Source organism: Mustela lutreola, chromosome 11, assembly GCF_030435805.1.
Source record: "Mustela lutreola isolate mMusLut2 chromosome 11, mMusLut2.pri, whole genome shotgun sequence".
NCBI lineage: Eukaryota > Metazoa > Chordata > Mammalia > Carnivora > Mustelidae > Mustela > Mustela lutreola.
In genome coordinates, this window is record NC_081300.1 from 99686052 (window position 1) to 99710944 (window position 24893).

Sequence of the window (24893 nt, forward strand, 5' to 3'; positions counted from 1 at the left end):
AATCCTATCATGCAGCTGGGTCTGGGGATATGCAATAGGAGGGCAGAGATGGGTAGTGTAGCTTTCTCCTGAGGAAAATGCAGATCCCTCAATGCAAAGAGACATAGTAGAGCAATAATTAGACTCCTTTCTCCGTTCCACTGTGACCCTGAGTGCTCGGAAAATCCCGCTGCCGCTGAAGCGGCAGGAGGGGCCCGGGGACCGGAGCAGAGCAGCCCCGTGATGTGCGGCAGCATCTATGCTCACTCTGGTCAGTGTCCTCGCTGAGCCTTTAGCAAATGCATGGGAGCTGACAGCAGGTTTGGGGGAGCTCCCTGTGGAAGCTTGTGACCCACTGAGGACCACTGTGCCTTCCCTCCGTGTCTCTAGCATCTCGAAGGACCCTGCCCGGTGCAAGGCGGGTATTCAGTAAACATGGGACGGATGAGCGGCTTGGTGCTGGGCAGAGCACGCATTCCATTTTAAAAGTGAAATTTCCCCAGACCCTCAGGTTTGAGCAGTTCTTGCTGCCACCGAGACCCTCAGCTCATCAATTACAAACATTAACTGTAAATTATACTTTTGCATAGTTAATTCAGGCTCTCATTATGTATTTAGCGGAGCTCAGCAGGCATAAAATTCAATAGCGCACTTTGGAGCAGATCCAGTTTCTGTCTTCTGTGATATTTGGAAGACGCAAAGTTTTAGGAGTGGACCTTGGAGCGTGTCTTTCCTGGAAGGCCTCCAATGGGCTCTGCTTTTGGCTTCTCTCTTGGAAGGAATTCAACCCTTCTGGGAAGGCTGATAGCTTCAAAGGATGCTTCTGAACCCCCCTCTCTCCACTAAGCAGGGACTCCGCCTCCTTTCTTGAGTGGAAATTAATATTAACCTGGCCAGTGGAAGGAAAGAAAAGTGTGAATATCAGCGAACTTGGCTCCCCGAGCAATCGCTCATTCATTATTCATTCAACAAATATTTACGGAGCACCTCCTCTGGTCAGTGCTGTGGTGTATCAGGAGGCTATAACAGTGAGCAGCACGGTGTCCTTGTTGTCACCGGGCTGGCACTGGAGAGAGGGGAGGCAGATGGTGAATGACCAGATGCATATAAATGTCTAATGTGTCGAGTGGTGATACAGATAAAGTGGCTGAGTGAGCCGTGGATAATAGGGCGAGTGCAGTGATGGGTAAGCATTATGGTGTCTGGGGAAAGCGAGTGCAAAGGCACCGAGGTAGAAAGGAGCTTGGAGTCTTTGAGTCATCCTACAGATGCCAGAACAGGAAAAAACTGACAAAAATGGTAGACAAGGAGCAGTGGAGGGGTGAGGGGGAGACATTGTATTATCAAGATGTGGGGGATGGAAGCAACTTCGCAGTTGCTAATCCCAACACAAGGCTCGGGTCAGTCACTCGGTTGTTATGCCTTATTCAACGTCTGCTAAAAACAGTACTGGGTGGGCTTCCAGTCTGCAAACTCTGGGTTGTCAAACAGCACATATGCCCTGTTCCTTCCTCTGTCATTGCACTTGACGCCTGCCTTAAACCCCCCTTCTGCTCGGTAGCAGAAAAGTTAATCTGGTTGATTCCAAGGTTGCTAAGACATTTTGTGTTTAAACCCTGCCCATCAGGCTATTGAACTCTGCCTGGTTTCTGTCAAGACTGGCCCAGGTGGAAGAGTCAGGTGACTTGGGACTGTGGGGTTAGGTCTTCAGATAGATATTCTGTCTTCTGGCCTCGTCCACAGGGATGCCATCCTGGGCTGGGTGTGGTCATTGTTTGGGGCTGACATTCATGACATTTCCATGTTCCCACCTGATCTCTGAGTGCACCCCAGGTGCTCCTCTGCGGGAGATGGAGGCCAGGTCTGCGTCAGCTTCCATTCTCTCTGGTAGCAGACTTCAGTGACCTTCCGTGGAATTAGCTGAAAATCCACGGCTCCCCTGCACTGCTCAGGGCCTTGGGAGACCAGGCAGTGGGGTGTGCTTCTCAGGTCCTCCCTGCCCCAGCACCCCAAACTGGTTTTGCTCAACCTCTGCCATATTCTGCTGGGAAGGCACAGAGGTTACACTGAGGTCATGAAAGAGCTGTATCAGTCAGGGACCGCTTGCCTTCTCTGTTGCTGTGTAACAAAGTGTCCTAAGTTCACTGTCTTCAAACAGCTATGTTTTCTCACATCAATAGGATTTCTATGGGCAATCCCTTTGTTGGCTTTCCTGAGGCTCTCTTATGGAGCTTGGAGCTAGGATGGCTGGTCTTCTCTCCCTCCATATGGTCTTGAGTCTGGGAATCCTCATGGCCCAACAGGATCTGATGGGATGGACTCAGTGCTTTTCCCTGGGTGAAGAGATCACCGTGGCAGCACCAGGAACCACCCACCATGGTTGCTAAAGAACCCCAAGAACTTCAGGAAATGGTATGGATTCATGTCTCTTCTACCCAGACCCCTGATGTCCTCTTGGCAACTGCACTTCTTGAAGTGTGACCTAATTTAGCTAAAATTTTAGCTGCTTGAGAGTGAATTATATTAGGTTCAGGTGTATTAGGTTCAGGAAACTGTAGGCTGCATGGAAAATAAAAGCTAGCAGGAATGCATGGCCACCGCGGAGCCACTTTGTGGCCTAGGGAATCCCTGGAGCTGTGGAGGCCAGGTGGGGAAATTTTCCACCAGGAAGGGTCTAGCAGAACTGGATGCCTCCATGCTCTTTTCCACACCTATGAAGGACTCTGCTTTCTCCATGGTTCTGTTCAGCTGACCTGTGTCTCTCTCACGTACCCTGGTTTCTTTTACTAATTGGATTAGTTGTCGACATTTACACAGCTGTGCGCCAAGCTCCTAGGGTGTGTAGATGCTCATTTCAGAGATGAGGAGACTGAGGTTTGGGGACATTAGTAATAGGAACAATGATCTGAAGCAAGGTGTGCAATCCATACCCAGGGCTTTGTCGGCAAAGCCTGGGCTCCCATCCATCTGTCATGCTGTGGCAAGGAAAATAAGTGACGGGATCTGGCCCAGCCGAATTCAGGGGCACAGCTGGCTGTGAACTTGACCCAGAGGGAAGGTTAGGTCAGGACCTGACAGGCTTGGGTAAGGTCCTGTTTGTCCCCCCACGTGCTGCATTTGGCAAATCCCAGGACTTGTGATCTCAGAAGGACCAAGGTTTGCAGGTCCTGCCAGGTTACTGAGCAGCAGAAATATTATCATAGTAATAACTTGCACTTGGCAGATATTTGCTTTGTATGTTCTGAGCTCTACACACGTGTCATGCCATTTATCCTTGCAGTGGTCTCAGGAGGCTGATGTAGCACAGATCAAGAAACTGTGCTTATAGAGGTGAAGTCAGTGGTTCTCAAACCTTACAGCATATCAGGGTCACTGAGGGAGTCCTTAAGAATACCAGGTGTCACTGCAGACGAATGAAAGTAAAATCCCAGAGGTGAGCCCCAGACACCAGCTCCTTAAAGCTCCTCCACCAAATAATTCGAGATTGCTACCAAGGCTGGGAACTAATGGGTCGCATAGCTAATCCAGGATCCCTCCCAACCCCATGAAAGGATGAAATCGGGATTCAAACCTGTGTGTCTGATTCCAGAGCCCTTGGTTGTAACGCATCTCCAGCACAACTGCTGGATAAACACTAGGAAGCAAAAAAGTAATGATCATTTAGGAGTGAAGTGCTTGGTAATCACAGAGAGAGAAACTTTTTGTGTATGGCAGTAATTGTTAACCATGGCCACACCTTAAAACCGGCTGGGTTCTAGAGAACACTAATGTCTGAGAGCCACTTCTTATCATTCTGATCCGTTGGTCCAGGGTAGACCTAGCTATCGATAATTATAATATTCGGCCAAGTCTGAGAGCCCTGTTTTATAGGACGAGAAGGTTCAGATGGTTTCCATGAGGGCTGTGATTCTCCTTTGAAGCAATGTCATTTGGTTTCCATGTGATTGCAGGAGAACACTCTTTTTCCTCATTCCTTCATACACTTACCTGCTCCTGTAACATTTTACGCTTTAGGGACTGAGATAGAGAGAAGGTAAAATCTTTTGTAAGTCCAAGCTCATAATCCAGTCCAAGGGTGCTTGGAAAGAGGGCCACCTTCAAGGCTTTTTCCTCTCCTTTCTGCCCTTCACCATGAACCTGAATCCTGAATTCTGTCCTCCACTCTAATTGCAAAGAGCAGGAATGAAAGAGGAGACTCCCTCAAGAGCGGGCCAGATCTTTCCCCACTGTCTTGGCATACTTTAGGGGGTGTGACCCCAGCCAGTCAGGTATCTCCACACCGCCCTAGAATGTATGATGCCAAGAATCGAAGACAGTGGACAGTTAGTTTTGACACCATCTGTTTGATGACAAAACTGGTTTTGTCCGGGTTCTTGTAACTTTCCTCTGCTCTCATCTCCTCTCCATGTCTTTTTTTCCACCCTTTCTAGTCCTTTTGAGGCATTTGTTAAATTCCCTTTTCTTTGTCACTCGGCCCAAGGTGCTTTCTGTTGCTTGCAAATCGCATTCCTGAACTGATATCCTTCAGCACCATGGAGAGAGCCCCCAGTTAGCAGCCGGGTATCGGTGCTGACCTTGGGGTCAACGGGATGATCTAATAAAGTCTTCATGAAATTCCCATGAAGTAGAATGAATAAAATAAAAGCCCGGGCTGAATTTCTATTCTCCTGGACTGGCTTCCCGGTTACAAGGTTGATTTCTTCATTTTGTTAGCCTCCTTTCTCTCTATAGGCATTATGCTGTCAACAGGGGTTGAGAAAGTCTCGTGCACCCCATAGCAGGGAGGTAAAACCCTACTAGCTTCAACACACACACACACACACACGCACACACACAGACTCCATTTTCTTACAAGATAGAGTTCAATAGCTAAAAGGTTTGGTAAATTGTGTTTCCAGTGGCCCAAACTTTATTATAACTATTGGGGGAATTTATTTGTTTTTGAGAAAGAGCTTTTTTTTAAGCCAATTTCGAAAATTTCTTTCAAGAGTTACTGCAATAAATCTACACTATTGATTTAGCAAGTGGTGGTTCATGGGCGCTCTCTGGAGTCACTTAAGTGTTTAAATTCTTCTCTTTATTACTCCAACGGTATCACAAGCCCCAGATGGGCGGGCATCAAGGGCTCTTGGTCCCTTTAAGACAGAAGCTTAGCAAAGGTTTCCGTCAGCTCAGAGACAGCAGGAGAGCACTGACCACGGAGGGAACTGCAGACAAAATTCTTCCTTTCTTGGTTTCCTCCTTCCAGAGAAATGTGTCATACCACGGTACTGGGTCTGACAGGGACAGCTACTGAGTAAATGCAAATCGGAATGAATCCCAGTTTGCAATGAGTGGTGGACAACAGCTTCTCTTCTGTGGCTTGTTCTCAGAAAGCTCCCGGACCAGCCCTAGGGGACATGTTTTAAAGGTGATTTCACACAGTCAGACATGGAGTCCCTGAGAACAAGCGTAGTTTCAAGTCCTGCCAAAAACGAGAACAGCTCACATTTATTGGTATTTGCTAGTGTGAAACTGTCCTAAGCGCATGGTACTTTGTCACTCATTCGCTTATCCTCCATGTCAACTCCATGAAATGGGAAGGAGCCGCATCCCCAGTTTGCAAATAGACAAACGGAGGCTGAGTTGTGCGTCGGTACCCAGCTAGCGAAGCCAGGATTTGAACTCAGGAAGTCTGTTTGGAAGCCCACAGTGTGGTCATACCACGTGCCATGCTTCCTTCGCAGAGTCCCACATTATCGTCTTGGTTCCAACCCCCTAGTTCCTCCTCCCTCCCCTGTGTCTCCCTTCCTTCCTTCCCACCTTTCCCTCCTCCTCTTTCTTCCTTCTTCTCCTAACCCAGTACTTGTTGGAGGCCCAGGATTCCAACAGGGCAGCTCGGGGCTTGCTTTTCATGCTGCAGGAGTAAAGGGCACAAGAGGATGGCATTAAGGACCACCTCCAGTCCCACGGCTGCCCCCGTCACCGCCTCAGTGTGCTGAGGGTCCTGGGATCACAGTTTGAAAATCATCAACCCTCTGCATCGTCTTTGGGGCCAGCATCTGCCATGTCCATGTGCAGCTCTTCTATGAAATGCTGCCTCAGAGTGCAGGACCCCCTCCCCTTTCCAAAGCCAGAGAGAGCAGACTGACAGCCAGCTGCTTGAGCCACATCGTGGCTACAAAGGTTAAGGTTCTTATATTTTAAAATTCAGAGATTTTATATACAGAAATGCCAAGAAAAAAAAAAAAAAATCGGTCACAATCCACACAGGAGCCGTAGACCACAGCAACCATTTCTCCTCCTCCCCTTAGCGCTGCTGAAGTCTTCTCTTTCAAATTATGGCTCAATTCACTTTAATTTGGATATATTCCATTCTGCGGTGTTTGGAGATGAGACCGTTGGAAGCCGTGGCGGGGGTGGGGGGGTCCTAGGAAGAGACAGGACTGACGGCAGTGAACCAGCGAGGAAGCTGATTCTTTCTTCCCAAAGGAATTCCTTGTCTTGAGTCAGAATGTTTCATCAGGGGCCTCCCCAGGGTTCATGGTGATGTCGGGCTGCTCCCGCCTGGCCTCTCCCTCGTGCACGTTCCTGGGGTCACTGTGGACACAGAACAGCTTCTTCTTCTCCTGGCCTGAGGTCGGCAGCCTCCTGCAAGAGTGGGTCGGACTTCTGCCCCCGGCACCATCCTGATGTCCCTCTGACCCAGGATTCTGGAGTTTCCCAGAAACTCCCAGGAAGCTGGACTTTCCCCCAAATTGTGACTTTTGAAAATTTTTCTATCTCGAAACCATGAGTCAGTTTAGTTGAGTCACACATGGTAGGAAGGGGAGTAGGGGCTGTGGTGAGTTTCCAACAGACATCGCCTTCCATCCGTGGTTGAGAGCCAACTAGTGTGAACACCCTCTCTGGGGGGTGGGAACACGAGACAGTCTCTGCTCTCACACTTGTACAAAATAGAAACCATAATTATCTCCAAAATGGTTTTTATTGGGATTTAAAATAATGGATGCACGGGACCTGGTCCAGTGCCTGGTGCACAAAGAACATTTCCTACACAAGGACTGGATGTCCTTATTCTTACATTGCCTTGAGCAGAATACCCCAGGAAGGCGAGCCTATTTCTCACAAAAATCATATAACATAGCATCTTTCTAAGTCAGAACGGCAAGCATGGCTTCTCTTCCCCCCCCGACAACACAGCTGCCTCTCTTCCCATAACCGTAATGAAGGAGGACACGGCCAGGGCGTAAGTCATGCCGGCCCCTTCCGCCTGCCCGTTTCCTCCCTGGACAATGGGAATCCCATCATCTCGGTTGTCCGGATGACAAAACTGAGCCTCAGAAGGTGGCGTCAGCAGGTACAGTGGTCAAAAAAGAGTTTTATAACGAAATGAGGATGGGTGTAGACTGAAGCGTGTTGCCAGCTCCCGGGTGTCCCAGGGGGGCCATAGTGGGTCCTGAGACGGCTAGGCTCGTGCCTCACCCATCACTAAGTGAGTTTGCTGAGCAGAGGCTATCAAACAACCATTAATGTTTCAACCCGTGCCCAGCTCTGCTGTGGATACGGAGATGCCAAGGCGAGTGTTCTTGCTAAGAGAGCAAGGTTAACAGTGCCCCCCACCCTAAATAAAGGCATGTCTGTCACCCAGGGAAGAGGGAGACTGGACAGAGCTAGTGGGAAGGATTTGTGGAGTCTCAGATCCCCCCAGGCCTTGGCTGCCAGACCAAGTACAAGGCTCTTAGTTTGGAAACGCTCCAGACTCCAGACACTTCTCCCTCATTTTCCAAGGCAAGTCACTCACTCTTGAGCTCACACAGCTCATGGATGGATGCACCAGACGCTGGATTGATGGTCCCTCCCAGAGTGCTAGCCAGCACCTCATAGATCGTGATTGTCTGGGCCCCGCTTCTGGCCCAGAAAGCATGAGGCAGATTCGGGAGTCCCAGGGCTTTGGGAAGTGTGGTGACCTCCCTGTCACCTCCTGCCCCAGCCCCTGAGCGGAGCTGAGGGTGATGAGGTGGAGAATTAGGATTCTGGCTCTTGAGCAATTGCCCCCGAGACTGGGTACATGTATGTCCTTACGGCCTCAGCAAAGAGAAGGGCTTCCCCAGCACCCTTCAGAGTGGGACCCGCACCTGGCGGGGATTCTGAAGCATACTTGTTTCCTTCTTGATGTGCTGTAGAAAATTCCCTACAGTTCGCCTGAAGCCAAGTAGCCTTCCCAGCGGATGGAGCAGGAGATGCTGTGACCTGCCCTCCGTCCATGCAGCAGTACCCAGCTCCCCAAAATCCTGTCGACCCCGCAGACCCCGCAGACCCCGCTGTGTGCCCAGAAAGGCTTTCCTTCTCCTTTCCACCAGTAATGATTTCATCCGTTCAGCAGCTCCCAGAACCTCTCCAAGTTCCCCTTTCCTGACTTCCTAAATGAGGGCTGGCAAACTCTGTCCATAAAGGTCTAGATAACAAAGACTCAGGGCTCCGCTGGCCGTCCATTACTTAATGCTGTTGCCCAGCCGCGCTCTTGCTGCACGAAAACCCCAGAGACCAAAGTAAACATGCCCGGGACCGTGTTCCAATGAAACGATTTATGGGAACGGGCAGCAGTCTCTGTTCGGCTCCCAGGCCAGTTTGCTGCCCACTGGACGGGAGACACTCGCTTGGGGTCCTGCCTGTGATTCCTCACTTGACCTCCAGCTGCCGTGGCGGAGAACACGGGATGGGGACCGGGGGTCCTGAGATGCTGCCTTCTGTCTGGTTCTGTGTGGTGGCGAGCAGGCCTTTTTTTTTTCCCAAACCCTTTCTGGGCCTGAATTTCATTGTCTGAAAAATGAGAAGCTTGGACCTTCGTTAGTTCCCAAAGCATCACAATCGCTGGGGCAAGCTTGCTCCAAGTACAGCTCTGGGGGTCCCCCAGACTTAGGGTATTGAGTGGAAGCCTCTGTTGGGGACCGGAGAGCCTCCTTAGCTAACGAGCCCCTCCCTTGAAGCAGAAGGGGGTGTGTTAGAGAATGTGAAGTGGTTCGCGCCGTCTCCGGGAAAGCCGCCGGCACGGGCCAGGACGAGGCAGCTGGGGACGGAAGAGGCGAGACACCTGCCGGCTCTGCCATGTTCCCGCAAGGAAACAGCCGACCCGTCCACCTGGCCCCAGTGCCCGACCCATGAGCGCAAACCGCCCCCACAGCTGCCCCACAAGTGCCAGGAGCACACATCTGCCCAGAAGCCCCCTGCGGCAGCCCCGTCCTCCCCGGCTTCCCAGTGTGCGTCCCCAAGGATGGGGCCTGACCTGCTTCGGGGCTTCTTGTAGCTGCAGGGAAGTGCCCAGAGCCCGGCTGTGCCTCTCTGCCTCTCGAGAACTGGAGGAAACGCTAGGCCTGCCGCTTCGGGCACAGCCACAGAACGGAGCTAACAAGGAGTCCATTTAGTTCTCCAGACTCATCCACACCTGTGCTCGGTTCCTCCCCCATAGGTGCTGCTCCGACCCAGGCATCTTTGTCCCTCATATGGAGGTGACTCCTTGTCCAGGTGGTGCCCTGGAAAGGTGCTGACCTTCACCTTGGACTCTAGGTGCCGCTGTGGCAGAGGTGGCGGGAGCGGGAGAGAAGGGCCCTTCCACGGAGCAAAGTCAGCTCAATGCGATTCTCCTTCACTCCTTTTCCAGAAGCAGCAGCTTGTTCAGCGAGGTCGTGCAGATGAACTTTGAAATAGCCAGCTTCAGCAGCCTCTCGGGGACGCAGCCCATCACCTGGCAGGTGGAGTACCCACGGAAGACGACCACCGACACCGCCGTGTCCGAGATCTTCATCAGCCAGAAGGACCTGGCCGCCATCGTTCCCCTAGCCACGGTAAGACCCACGTGGGCCCGACGGCGCCCCTGGGGCCTTCCTTCTGTCCCAGGATGTTAGCCACCAGGGCCTCGGGGGCACTGACCGCCACCCAAGCTTGGAGCACCGCTGTATCATTTGTGAAGCTGGGTTACCTTCCTGCTTCCCCCACAACCCTCGCTCTAACTGCATCCCAGTTTGTTACGGACCTCCTTCTCCTCTAGTTACATAGTCCTGTTTGACCTCCTGTTCCCTTTTTAGAAGGAGACTGGAGGCCACTTTGTATATTCGTCCGAGAAGCTAGGCAGGGCGGCCACAGCAAACCACCCGAGAGGCTCAGGTGCTCCGTACAACCTCCGTGATTCTGGCTGAACGTTGCGCGGCTGAAGTGGTGGGGGCTCTGCTCCATGCAGGGTCTCGGGGGCCTTGGTAGTTGGACCCTTTGCCGTCTTGTAGCCCCAATGTCAGGAACACGTGGCCTTCATGGTCTCCGTGATAGAGGAAGAAGCAGCTGGAGAGTCGCATGCTTTCTTAAACAATGGCCTGGAAGGGACATGTGACTCTCTCTCTCTCTCTCTCTCTCTCTCTCTCTCACACACACACACACACATACACACACACACACACACACACACACACACACACACACACACACACGCTGTTGGTCCTAAGGAGTCCTGTGGCCCCGTCAGATCTCCAGAGGGTGCAAAGGGAGAGCTGGGTGGACACCATGGTCTGTGCCTCATTGTGTGGTGCGTCAACATGGCCTTGATCCACATGGACCACGACACAGATACGGTACACACAAACCCAGCCAGGACTTCTGGCTCAACGCCGTGGCCACTTGGGAACGAGCAAGGAAGAGAGAATGGTGGGAAGCCACGCGGCAGTTCTGCTCTGTGGTCGCTCACCTGCACCTGCCGCGCGCAGCCTGGCTCCACGGAGACCGCCTGCTGGGAGGTCCGAGGGAATGGCATGGCAGAGGCATGTGGAGAGTCCTTTGATGTTCAGCTACAAGTGTCCTTGCCAGAATCCGCCTGCCCTCACGTGGAGCCTGGCATGGAAACTGTAAAACCAATTTCTGCTCAGCTTTGGCACAAGCAGGCTTCATTGATACCAAGCTGGGAAATATATCAATTAGGATTCTTTGAGTTTCGTATGACAAAACACTACCCCGCTGGCTTAAGCCCAGTGAGAATCTTCCCGCTCGTGTGACTCCAAGTCCAGGATCCATCCTGACCTCCAATCCACCTGATCGGGACTCAGCTCCGTCTCCAGGACTGGGTTTTTCCTGCCTCTTAGCTTCCATCTGCGTCAACTCCTGATGGCAGCATGGCAGCCGTTGTTCCTGCCAAACAGTTCAAGCCTCGAGCCCAGGAAGAGCACCTGGCTCATTTCCCGAAACCCCAACAAAGGTTTCACTGCCGTGAGGACTCCTCTAGCAGTCATGCTGTGTCCCCTGAGCAGCCCCCGTGGCGGGGGTGTTACACCCCCAGAGTTTGCACCGGTGGCAACACACCATGGACCTCCCTCCATACCCCTGCCTCGCCTTCCTTCTTCCGCCTCCAGCACTCGCTCATTTTCGCCTGAGAGCTCTGTCCCACGTCCAGGTCACAAGCCCCGAGGGATTCGCACACGCCCATCCAGGACGCTCTCTGCACCTCGGCTCGTGGGAGCCGGCAGACACCGAGTCCAGCTTCCTGGGCCCACCTGTGCGTTGACTCTGAGGCGGGAGCTCCACACCGGCGCCTCCGCCCGTCCCAGAGCCATCAGGCTGGAGTCACCGCCTGTGGTTGCTTTCAGGGTAATGCCTGCTATGGTCCCCAACTGAGGGGGCCTGCTCCTCACAATAAACCACTTGCGATGGAATCCTTCTGGGAAAACCCAAACCAACACACAGGTCAGCCACACAAACCACATGAGTTTGAGAGCAGAGAGCTTTGGGGCTCATTTCGCTAGAAAACATGAGAAAAGACACTGGGCGGCAAATGGACACAGGGCTCCTCCCAATACCTGGGATGCAAGGAGTCGAAATGCCTTTTATCCAAATAACAAAGTCCATCTGCAGACGGGTCTCCGAAGCGAACAGCCTCGGGACCACACCCAGCCTCTGCTTGTCTCCCTGAGTCAAGTTTTCAGGGCCGCAGCCACTCCCGTCCAGCTCTGAGTGGTCCGTGGCCACTTCTGCTGGCCCCAGGGAGAAGGAACAGCCGTGGCAGGTGCCAGACGGTCCACCCTGGCTGAAGCGTGCGCCGAGGGCTCCTTCTGGGGAAAGCGCACCAGTCCTCCTGGAGAAGCCCTGAAGGGTGCTGTCCCCACCTGGCCAGCCCCTGTGAATCCGCCTGGGAGGCTTTAGAAATGATTGCCGGGGCCGCACCCGGACAAATCCCGTGAGGATCCCTGGCGGTGGGGAGCAGGCAGCAGTGGGTGGTCCCACGGGGCAGCCAGAGCCGGAGACGGAGAAGCGCAAAGCTCGGGTTGGATCTTCAAAGGCCGCTGGTCCCCGAGCGCTGTCAGCGCCTTGACCGAGCGCGGGCGGCATCACAGGACGGTTCCGGGAAGCGCGGCCATCGGGGCTCCCCGGTCCCACGGACCCCCGGCCCGACTTCCAGCGGTTCACGGGACTGGGACGTCTAGAATAGTGTTCTCAAGCTAGCCTCCCGGGGATTCTCCTCGCACGCAGTGTCTCACTGTGGAGGTGTGAGCTGCAGGTTTTTAAAGTCCTGAGTGATGCCGGGGCCGCGGGGCCGCGGGGCTGCGGGGCTGCAGGTGTAGCGTGGACCCGATGATGTCACCACGGAAATTGATTGGCTCGGCTCGTGTCACGTGGCCAGCCTGAGGCCGATCCCAGAAGTCAAAGACCGTGATGATGCTCTGATTGGCGGAGCCTGGGGGGCTTGTCCCCTCCCCCCCAACCTCCCCACCCCACTCCCACCTCCGCGGAGGCAGGTGCAGAGTCTGGGAGCTGGGGGGCGAGGTGCATGATGGGAAACTCCCTGGACAGGCACAGGCAGCGCAGCCTCACTGCAGAAGGCATCACCTACCAACGGGAGCTGCTGACGCGTGGAGGTTGGACAATGATTCCTCTTGACTTTACAGCCCCAGGAAGAGGCGTCAACCATCTGCAGCCCGTGGGGCAGGCTCAGTCTGTCTGTTTTCGTCCATCGGGCAAGCCGGGAATGGTTTCTATGTTTCCGAGCAGCTACATTGGAAGTGGTTACGTAAGGAACTTCTTCGTAGGCTCAGTGTTGCCCCTTGGCTGTACTTTCCATCTGGCCCTTTAGGAAGAAAGTTAGCGGGCCCTGTGACCCAGAACATCAACATCACTTCTGGGGTGGAAGTGCTTAGCTCCTGCCCTACTTAATTTTAAAAGGGAAGGCTTTCAGATACCGTGAACAGAGAAATCATGGTGAGGATAGGAGATAGTATCTTGCCTTACTTTTCAAGGGGCCACAAGAAAATCATCTTCCAAACAAGATGTGATTATTGTGGTTGTTGTGTTTTTGTAATGCTTTTAAGGTAAAAGGGAGTGACTACTTAGGTCGTACCCAGAACCCAATTGTTTGCAAGTAACTGTATGAATTTGCACTGGCTTCCTTGGAACGATCTCTGATGGGCTCACATGGCTGCCTGGGGCCCGGTGGTGTCCTCAGGTTCTGTCCCCTGCAAGGTACGGTTTGACCTCAGCTGTGCAAAGCACTGTGGGATGTTTGGAACTTTGATGACAGGCAGCCAGTAAGTGAGGCAATTGGGAGCAACTTCTAGTCTCAGTTTTAGTATTTTCAAAGGGTTTTTTTTTCCCCCCTAGAATGAACTTTAGGACAGCTTTAAGCAGCCATAATGTAAAGTTTTATTGGAAGCAACTAGCAAATAGATCTGAAGCTTGACTAGGAGATGAGACGATTTAAAAAAAAAAAAAAAAAGGTAAAGTAGATGCATATGTTACCTGTTAGTGGCTGGTGAGTCAAGTGGTCAAGTCTTGGGAAAAATTAAGTCCCCCCAGTAGTCGCTCATTCTGTAGAAATACAAATGTCAGAAAGGTGAAATAGAGGATTGCTTGATGGGAAATATGCCTCACTGGGAAAGTTCTCACTTTCACATCAGGCCTTCTCCAACGCCTTCCTCAATGCAGGTGAGAAAGGAGGGGATCCGGCGACTCATCAGGGGCCTTGGGTCCCACTCGGCTGCAGGCTCCAGCTCCTGGGGAGCAGATGAGATGGGACAGGGGGAGGGATGCAGCTCTCCTGTAAGGTGAGCCATTGAGGCAGGAGTATCTGAGCCACGCGGTCCCTTGGCATAACTTTGTGTGGTGAGCCCTGACCCACAAAGCTGACATTTGCTGACCCCTTTTTCTGTTCTCTTGGCAAAGGGCCCTTTCTTTGCTTGGAGGCAGGAAAGCCCCAGATCTCAGCTCTGTGGCCTCAAACAACGGTGCCTCCAGTCCCCACCCGGCCCCTGCCCACTCTGCGTGCATACGCTGGGGATGCCGACAGTCTGGGAGTACCTACCCTCTGGGGATGGTGATGCTTTGGGGGGGCTCTCACTCTAGGAGAGGCTGAAGGTCTAGGCAGCCGACACTCTGGGGATCCCAGCAGATAGCAGGCTGGTAAATAGCTCACAGGACAGGACCAGGTAAGGTGCTGCTGGGAAGAAAAGTAACACGGGGCAAGGGAGTGGCGCGTAAGTGTTTCCTGTTCTGTTGGTGCCTCTGTGCTTTTCCCTAGCATTTATTTAAAAACAAAACAAAACAAAAAAACTAAATTTAATGCATAGTCTCTGGAGTAAGCAGGAACCCCTCATTCAGGCAGGTGTAGGAAGAGGTCCTTTGCTCCAGGACTGACAAAGTCCCAGATTGTGTTTCCTGCGAGGTGGCGAGATTAACCCCAAATTTTGAAGTTTCAAACAATGGCCCTTTTTGGTCTGTGCAGACTTTAAGATGAAATCATTTTCATTGACCCTTGAAACATGATGGGAACTTGGGGTTTTTTTTTTTTTCCCCCTTATATAAAGCTTTCAAAATTCCTAGAACGTGTCCATATATGTCCGCATAAAATCAAATTTAAAATGAAGTGGCTGTCGCCAGGGCTGTTTAAAGAAGAGATTGTTACTTGTTCTCACATCTGCAGAATGATGGTCTTAATCCCCACCTCTCCGGGGCGTCCCCCAGATTCATTAAGGTTTGAGAAATGCCGGGAGCCCCGGGGCCAAGTCCGTGCAGCAGGAGAGGATGGCCGGTGGTGGGAGGGGGGTGGGGGGAGGTGGCAGCATTTCGCCCTTTTGCTCTGCCCAGCTCCCGGCCCTGGGAGGGCTGGCCTCTGGGGACCACAGCCTCCAGCCTCCCAGGCCCTCTGGCTTCTGGTTGGGTCCAGCCAGCAGGAGGCGCCTGAGGTGACTAGACAGAGCAGAGAGAGACCGAGCCTCCTGTTGTGGGTTGAATCATGGCCCCGAAAAGCTATGTTGGTGTCCTCGCCCCGCCCTGTCTTGTGCAAATCTGCCAGAGGCATGGTCTTCTCTGCCTATAGCTCCTATCCTACAGGGGTGGGGGGTGATCCCTGTTTTCTGCGGTTCTTCTCCCTCTGGGCTCCAGGAACTGGCTGCCTCCACCTGCCCCTGGATCTGGGGCTCCTAGGAGCTCCCAGCTGCATCATCCCTGGCCACTTCCTTCCCTCCTGCCCATGGCTCTGTCAGAAGCCCTTCATTCCCCATCCTCTGACCCAGCCCTTTGAGGGGGCCTCCTGTCTCCAGCCAGGACCCCAAGGAATGCAGTCTCCATGCTCCCTTCTAGTTCTTCCCAGGGAACCCAGCACTGTGGTCTTCAGAAGCAGACCTGGTCAGGAAGGGGCCCTGACCATGTTCATCCTCTCTTCATAGAGACTTAACGCTGAAGGTGCAGGTTATGGGATCTCCTGGGCTCTCTGAACCCCATGGTTGGATTGTTCTACCCGACAGCATTCCAGGGCAACTCTTCTTCGACAGTCTTTCCCTGCTAAGTTCGCAGAACCCACTGTGGGGACAGAACGGGCATTAGCAGGCAGGGGGCATTGCCAAGATGCTCTTGGACCTGCTTGTCAATCTGCAAGTGATGAATGGCTTCACTCGGCTTGGGGTCCGTGGGGAAGCATGTTGGCAATATCGTCTGGGTTCAAGAAGGCAACAGCAGGCATTTCAAAGAACTGAGAGACATCTCTTTTGGCAGGGATTGGAGAATATTATTTTTAAAGAGACAATGGAAAATAATGTTTTATTGTTTCCCAGAAACATCTACCCTGATATTCATGTTCCTTTTCCTACTTGGAAATTATATATCCTGACTCCCCCGAGAGTGTTTTAAGGATGGCTTCAATGCTCTCGGGCAATTGAAAAATGTTTGCTGCGTTGAAAAATAACTATATGGGCAGAGGAAGTATTTTCTTGTCACAGCTGGAGATTTACTGTGGAATTCAATTTAGAAATACCCCTCCCTCCAGCTGAGTACGAGTCTCTGTCTAAAAAGCAAGTTGGTGACGCATCTGAAGCTGCTTCTGACTTGGGAGGAATGTTTTCAGGATTACCGGCTAATTGTCCGATGAATGATCCCTTATCCACCGCAAAGGAAGTGCCCAGACGATGGGAGCGGTCGGCATTGGTGTTCACGCCGCCACAGCCAGTAGCTCGGCTGGGTTTCCCCGGCAGGAAAGCCCCGGGCGGAGTGGAGGGATGCTGGGACCTCGTCCAAGTTGAGATCTCCTGTTATTTCACCTTTTTTTTTTTTTTTTTAAATTTTATTGACTTATTTGACACTGAGAGAGAGCACACAAGCAAGGGGAGGGAGACAAGCAGGCTTCCCGCTGAGCAGAGAGCCCAATGCTGGGCTCCATCCCAGGACCCTGAGATCATGACCTGAGCGGAAGGCAGATGCTTAATGACTAAGCCCCCCAGGCATCCCCTCCCATTATTTTACTTACTTTACTTAGAAAGTAAAATGTGTATTCTAATGTTAAAGATTCTCTAACTTCGGGGGTGCCTGGGTGGCTCAGTTGGATAAGCATCCGGCTGTTAATTTCAGCTCAGGTCATGATCCTGGGGTCACGAGATCGAGCCCCAGTCGGGCGCCCCGCGCAGTGGGGAGTCTGCTTCAGACTCTCTCCTCCATCTGCTCCTTCCTCTGCTCACACTCACCCCCACTCTCTAAAATGAATAAATAAATACTTAAAAAAAAGATTTTATAACTTCATTGGGGAGAAGACGTAGAGTTGGGGAACATAGAAGCAACAAAGAAATGAGGAAAAAAAATAAAGGAAAAATCATCCAACATCCCCCCCCAGGAACTTGAGCAGAAGATGGCGGGCAGTCGCCAGGAGCCCACGTGCGGGGAGAAGATCCCAGGCCAGGAGTCCAGCCCACAGTGCTGGCTGACTGCACGCCCTCTGCCCACCAGACTCTCCCTCTGCACCATGCCCAGCACCCCAGAATCCGTCATTCCTCTGAGTTCAGAATAGAATCAGGATTGGGAGCCAACTAGACGGATGTGAATCCTAGCGCCTCCTCTGAGTGGCTGTGACCCGGTTGAGGGACTCAATCTGTCTGTCCCTCTGTTCACTTTACAAGAAAACCATGGCGGTTATTACAGAAATGTTCACATGCCTACCAGTTAGAATCATCTCGGCTAGAGGCAGGGGCAGAGGGTGCACACTTGGAGAAGCAGATCTGCTGCCCCCCCCACTGTGAACTGGACCCCACACACCCAGGAGATGCAGCCACCCGCCCACCAGATGCTCTCCCTTGAGGGCTGAGCCCCAGCCCTCCGCCTGGAGGGTGAGAAAGTCGGGCCTGGGGTGGGAGGGACCCTACAGAGAAGACCCAAGATCCCCATAGGGACCTCAGTCCCCTAGGGACCCACAGAGAGCTTCAGACAGGTGGAGGAAACTGCCTGGGGACAGCTGGACCTTCTGTCCCAAACCTGGGCCCCAAACCCAGCTCTCCCTCCCCGGGAACACGGAACACAGCCACACCCCCCTTCAACCCCTTGCTGGGGCAGCCGCCACCGAGCGAGCTCTCCGGGTTTTCACCAAGGACGGCTGACACAGACATCTTCAAGTCCCATTCATACTCTCCACTAATTTGAAATTATGCTCGTTTTTACACTCGACACTAGATCCTATTGCTTCTTGCAGTAACGCAGAAGGACATGGATTACTACATCTGAAATTAGCTCCTTCTGTAAGCCTGTTACTGTATCCGTTGAAAATCTTCATTCTGGGAAGGGCTGCTTCGACCTCACCGGCCAGTGAGAGGGGCCCGTGACCCAAAATGGGCTAAAAGTTGGGGCCATGGAGAAGGAACTTCACCCCAGTGCCTCTGTCAGCCCGCCCGCCAGGACCCTCAGCTCTTTACACCCAGCCCGGGGTGGGGGAAAGCCTCGGCCCCCACGTCACCCAGCCTGGGGGCAGAAGGGAGACCCCAGCACAAGCCTCTCCTTCCCCAGCCCCCGCCGTGCCCAGGCCGTGCTTTGGGGGCCGCCGCACCTACCCCACGAGGCATCTTTGTCTCTGCTGCTCCCCCGAAAGGCTCCTTCTCGACACTCCCCACTCAGCTCAAGGCTCACTCACCGCATGAGGGTCTCCTCGGACGCTCCTGCCCCTGACGACATCCACAGCTGCCCACCTGGATCCCATCTTTGGAGGCTCCTTGTCTCTGGTCCATCATATCTGACGAAACGACTGTTTTATCCTTATCTGACGCTCCTTCTCTGGCTCTTCCTCACCGCTTGCCTCCACCGCCCCCCCGGCCTCCCAGAACGCGGGTTGTGTGGCCACTGGGATTCAAATCCACTTCACTGTGGCCTGAGCCCCCCTACCTTCAACCACCTCTGCCCTCTGTTCACTGCAGGCCGGCTGAGTGCCCGGCTGGGGAAAAAGAAAGAACAGAACACGTGTAAAACGCCGTGCCTGTGTGCTGGCCTCCTGGACATCATCCTGGACGTTCCCTTTGGAAGTCCCCTGTGTGCCGGGTTCTCCCGTTCTTATGCCTCTAACCCCAGACGGTTTGGACATGTTCCCACTGTGGGACTGGGCTGATATCCAAGTCCTGGTGCCCAGCCACCAGGGAGTCAGGCTTCCACATGCAGGGAGTGCGGGGTCCTGCTCTGCGCCATGGGCCTCACCAGGACCTCAATGGTCCTCGATGTCTGGCCCATGGCTACTCTCTGAGCTAGTGATTTCTGCTTCCCTTTCTTGAGCACCTCAGCCCCAGGGCCTTTGCACTGGCTGTTTCCTGGAGCCTGGAGCCTGGAGCCTCTCCCCAGATTCCATACTGTGGTTTTCCTTGCACTAGGCATGTCCCCACTTAAATCTTCTCTGGCTGACTCTTACCTAAAGTTACAACTCAGTCACTCTCTGCCTCGACCATCTTGATTTTCCTTTACAACATGATGAAAATTGTGTATATGTTTATTTATAAGTACTTGGTCTGAATTTCCCCATGGGGATGTCAGTGCCTTGAGAACAGGGGTCACTCCATTGGTACCATCTATGCCTGTGCCTGGTACACAGTAGGTACTTAATAAGCGGCTGCTAGTGAGTGAATGTATGCCCGGGTCTGTCTTCCCCGTCCAGCAGTATAAGCCCCTTAAGGCAACGGACTGTTGTCTTCTCCATTACTTGGTCACAAAAGCTGCCCGTAAACACCTGTTGCTCCCGTGTATCCAGCCGAAGGCCAGGTGCATTATTCTTGCTGTCTGGTGCGTGATTCGTGATGCTGAGGCCAACATGACGACACCCACAAAGGAAACATGTGAGCCTGGTGATCAGGGAAAGAATTTGTAACTCACTGTAGGTAATTGTCCTACAGGAGGGAAAAGGAAATATTTGGGGGGAAGGAACAGAGACCGTGTGTCTGTGTAGACGGAATGGGTTCTGTGGCGTCGTCCTGACCCCCCTTACAAATATTATGTGTGTTTGGTCCCGTTTGACAGCATTACTCGTTCACTTCTCAGACGACAGTAGAGTTCACGGGCCGCACAGGGGCCTTTGTTCCTCTTTTATTAATCATCTTGCAAACTCAAAAGCCAGTTGTGGCTAAGAAAGGACAGTGAATTGGCTCTTTGGGGGGCTCTCAAACCTGAGCAAGGTCAGGACCCCTTGAGGGCTGGTGCAAATCGGGGTCTCCTACTCAGTGGGTTGGGCCAAGAATCTGCCCCAACCCCTAACCAGTTCCAGGTGATGCGGAGGCTGTCGGCGCACTTCCCTGGATCAGGGGTGTGGTGCCTGGATCACCCATTAGAATCCCCTGGGCTGGGGGTGCAGTGGTGGAGGGGGAGGCTTCTGGCCACCCCCACCCCCAAATCTTGAGAGTCAGGCCTGTGTTTCAACACTCCGCAGGTGATGCAGGTGCACATCTAGGATCAAGAGCAGGTGCCCTTGGATTTCTCCTGAGCTATTCCCTTGCTCCATGCAGGTCTCTGCTTAAAGCCACCTCCTCCATGAGGCCCTCCTGCAGATCATCCCCTTTTTCCTCCATGGTTTTCCTCTGGCGGCCCCATCGCCACCAGACGTGATGTTAAATGTGGTTCTGTTGACCTGTCCACCATCCATCACCGCTCTGGCTCCCCTTGCTGTGTCCCCAGCTTCTAGAATGGGGCTCGGCACCTGGTGGATGGTCAACAGATATCCACATTGAACCACAGAGTTAAAATAATGTGTATAGCTTCTATGTGTTCCTAAGTGTTACGTAGTTTCATTTATGGTCTGGGAAGGAAACATTCCTGTTTGAGGCTTCTAATCCAATTGTTACACTTTATATTATACTTTCTGTAACAATGTTCCACTGTTCAGTATGTCACTAGCTACATGAGGTCATCATCTAGCACTTAAAATTGGCTAGAGCGACAGAGGAATTTAATTTTTAACTTCACCTAATTTTAATTAATTGTTGGAAATATCCATCCATGGCTAAGTGCCACATTCGTGGATGGCATAGTAAAATAGTGATGGTAATGAGGTGGCTAAGTGGGAAATTTCAGTGTCAGTCCAGGTTCTGCCCCAGCTCTGCTGTGAGTCAGTCTCATCTCATCATTATTCATGTGTCCACCCTTTAGTGTCATTCCTGTGGGACCTGCCAATGGCATGGCTACCCTTTTTTCCAACATGTTTGAGAACTCCCTATGGACAATATGGAAAAAAAGGGGGGGGCATAATGAAGGGTCTTTTAATTCCTTGTATCTTATCAGCACGATTTTTCAGCAGGGGGCAAGAACCAAATTCAACCAGCTTAACTCCAAAGGGAGAGTACTTAGATTGTCCACATGGCTTCAGGCATGGTTGGATCCAGGTGCTCAGTCCATGCTTATAGCCATTTGTCTCTCTTGCCCAGCTCTGCTTTTCTGTCTGCAGACCTCCTTCTCCGGCAGGGTCTCCCAAAGGTAGATCCCGGCTCGCACCCAAGCAATTTAGCATTTTTAAGAGAAAGTCTGCCTTTTCTTCAGTAGTTGCAGCAAAAGTCTCCAGCTTTATCCTGGGTCTGGCTTGTGTTGACATTCTATTCCTGAGGTGACCGCTTTGACTATGACTGGCCAGATATGGCATGTGTGCCCCAGAAGGAGGCCAGCTCCAAAAGGAATCAAAGAATTGGTGGGCACATAGCGAAAGTACTTGGCGTGGAGCCTACTTGAAAAAAAAAAAAAAAAAAACAGCAAATATATACACAGCCCTTTGGAGAGTGCCTGTTGCATAGTAAATGCTACATCAATACTGTTCATTATTATTTATGATAGCAGTAGTAACAGTAGCATTAATTAATTAGCTTCTGTTCCACGTTCACAGGACAATTGCCTTGTTTGCTACACAGGAGCAAATTCCTGCTGTTTGTTGATCCATACAGACTTTATTAATGTTCTTTTTAAGTACCTAGTCCAAGTTCATGAATATTATGTCAAATTCTGCCCCAGCACATCTGCTGGAACTGCGTCCTTCGTTACTAGAGGAGCGCAAGACCCGAGACTATGAAAATGAGCAGACAAGAGAGGAGGAAGAACTCTCTGGGCTCCGAGAGAGCCCAAGGGAAGCGGCCAGCACGTTTGCTCCTCAGGTGCGTGTGCACAGCTGAGCAACTGGAAGGGACAAGGGCAGCCTCGGTGTCCAGCCATGCCGGTCTTCCAGTCCAGGGCTCCCCCTGCCCTCAGGCATATATGGAATGCATCTCCTTAAATTCTGCATGCCCTTGGGCAGTAGTTCTCAGAGGGGATATGGAAACCCCTGGGGGGCCCTGAGAGCCTTTTCATAATCATACCACAGGAGCTAGCTAGTGATGTTTGACAATTTACCCCAGGATGTGGTGGCTTCGAATAGCAATAACGGGCAGGAATTCAGGACTAGCTCTGAGACAACATGTTTGAGAACTCCCAGGCTAGGGAGGAGGGCTGAACAGGTGTCTGGGAGAGGGGGAGGGTGGTGCTGTGTCTCCGAGTCTCCCCCAGAAACCTAGTCCCCCAACCAGACAGTTCTTTACCAATGCTTTCCACCTAGAATCCTCTTCCAGCTGGACCCATCATTCTCTCCTTCGTGTTACCTTCCCTGCCTCCAAAATTCATGATTAACGGTTTGTATTCCCAAGGTGATGGGAGAACAGCGAAGGGCAGAATGTCAAGCTGACTGTAGAAGGGGCTTTAGGTAGAGGACGACCTACCAGTTCATTTGTTCACTGAGCAAACATTTACTGGGTGTCCACAGGGTGCCAGGTGAGCGTTCTGGTCTTGGAGTTTAAGGCGTAAACAAAATAATCAAGGTTTCTCCTTACACACTACATGAATCAACATGCCCTTCAGTAATGAAATTGGAAAGTAAAGAGGCAAGGCTAGATTGAGAAACTGTTCTTCTCTGTCTTAGAAGACAGCTCGGGAAATATCTGTGTGCTGCTCCGTCGTATTTCATGATGTCCCAAGGGAAGGTCCAGACCACTGGCCCAAGCAGTGTCTTGATGCATATTAGAAAGAGGGGCCTTTCCATAAGGCACTTGACTTCCCTCTATCAGAAATTCACTCTATCTGCAGTCTGAGTGTGGAGCCCTTGTGCAGTGCAAAGCCTGCCCGACTGTCCTTGACAGTCGTGCCTTCACTTACCAGCAGACCAAGTAAAACCCGTTTTCCTGAGTTGCAGGGGAAGAGATGCCATCTCCCTAATATTTATTTCTTTGTTACTTTCTCATCCTCTCATCTTAGATTTCAGCTCCAAACCAAGGACATTATGTCTGCTTTTTCATTTTTGTTTTTGTTCTTGTTTTTGTTTTTGTTTGTTTGCTTGTTTTGCCGTCATTAGTGGCTTGAGATTCGTGGTGTCCCTTTTGCTTCCTTTCCTTCTGAAGGAGCTTCAAAAAGGCAGGATTTATTAGAAAACAAGTACGTGAGCCATGTATAATTCCTCTTCCAAATACTACTGTCAGGCGGGCGTAGTCACGTCTTCAGCTTGCCGCCAAATGCTGTTGTGAGTGTGCATGTTGCCCACGAACATGGTCAGCAACCCAGTTACTCTGGGCAAGTACTTTCAACAACTCCCTAGAATCAGACTTAAAACTCATTTACAAATTAATCTCAGAATATTATCTCAGATACACACTTGCATAATGTTAAGAGAGTCTGAAAAACACACTTTGTAAGAGACTGCATTGTGTCCTGTCACGGGAAGAGGAGAAAAATAAGTTTTCAGAGCACTGACAGAATCCCCACTGAGCGCCCGTGTGGAATTCACCAGAGCCCGGGTCCCGGCGCACTGAAAATTCTTGGAAGGAAAAATGAAAGAGAATTGTTAATGGGATTTCATTTTCAAGAACCTTAGGTGGGTGCAGATTTGAATGAGAATTAATCTTGGTATTTTGCTTGTAAGTTAATATAAGAACAGCTAGATGAAATGAGGGGTTTTTGGGTTTTTTTTTTTCTCCATCTGGATTTTGCCATGGAGTCGAAAAAGGTCAAAATCAGCACATTCATTTATTTTTTGGAGCAGTGTTTCTTTTGCCTTCCGGACACACAGACGGGAACGTTCTCATTCTCCCTTTGAGGGGCCACCTGCCACCAGGCTACACGGACGCCTGAAACAGACCCACCGTTAACTACAGGCGACCTACAGTGGAGGGAGCATCTCTCCTCTGTTGGAGCTGAACATGCTGAGAGCCCTTGGCAACTCACAGCTCTGTTTCTGAATCTAGAAAGAACTTCCCAGCAGCCATGACTGACCAGGCAAGGACTGCTGACACAACACACACTCCCACCCCCCTTCCCTGTCCGGCCCCAAATCCTGCCCCGAGTGGGAGTTTCTGAGGATAAGACCCAAGTTCTGCACTTTGTGCACCCACGGAGCCCCAGCAGGTGGCCCAGCCACCACCCTGCGCCCCCGCACACCCCACCCTTCTCTGACCTCCCCTCTCAGCTCTGTCCGCTCACTCGTCCAAGGGATTCAATCCCTTGGGATACTCAAGATCCCCTTCACCGGCCTTTTAAAAAATAACAGCTTTATTGAGATATAATTGACACACAATGAAAAAAAAAAAAAAAAAAAAGCCAGGACCTTGTTGAATGTATAAGATTTCACGAGTTGGAACTCAGGCATACACTGGGGAAACCACCTCCCCAGTTGAGGTAAGGACCATCTTCATCACCTCCCGAAGTTTCCTGGTCACTGAGTTTTGGATTTGGGTTTCCTTGGTCCTAGGAATACTTAACGTGAGCTCAGCCCTCCTAACGAAGTGTGAAGCGTACCGTTAACCACAGGCACTGTGGCATCCAGAATACCTCTGAACGGAATTTGGCCCCGTGGCTTCAGCTTCCTGGCCCAGGACCTGCACCTGTCCCTCCTCCTCCCCCAGCCCCTGGCAACCCCCGTCCTACTCTCGGCTCCAGCAAGGGTGACCATTTCAGACTTGGCAGAGAAGCGTGACCGGCTCACGTGCCCAAGCGTCATGTCCTCCAAGATCATCTGTGTTATTGCAGATGGCAAGATTTCCTTCCTTTTAAAGGCAGATATGGTTCCACTGTACATGCACTCATGTCCTGACCCGTTATCTGTTGACGAACTTGGGGATTTGCATGAACTTGGCCGTGGTGAGTGATGCTGCTGTGAACATGGGGGGTGCAGGTATCGCTCC

The 24893-nt window shown here is 51.8% G+C and overlaps 1 protein-coding gene across 1 annotated transcript in view; it reads left to right on the forward strand.

The window, feature by feature from the left end:
- The window catches only part of TMEM132C (transmembrane protein 132C), a 288818-nt gene that overhangs the window by 217445 nt on the left and 46480 nt on the right, over positions 1-24893 (forward strand). The window contains exon 4 of the mRNA XM_059139894.1: positions 9620-9803. Within this exon, the coding sequence (XP_058995877.1) occupies positions 9620-9803 (184 nt within the window). The remainder of the gene's footprint in view (positions 1-9619; positions 9804-24893) is intronic.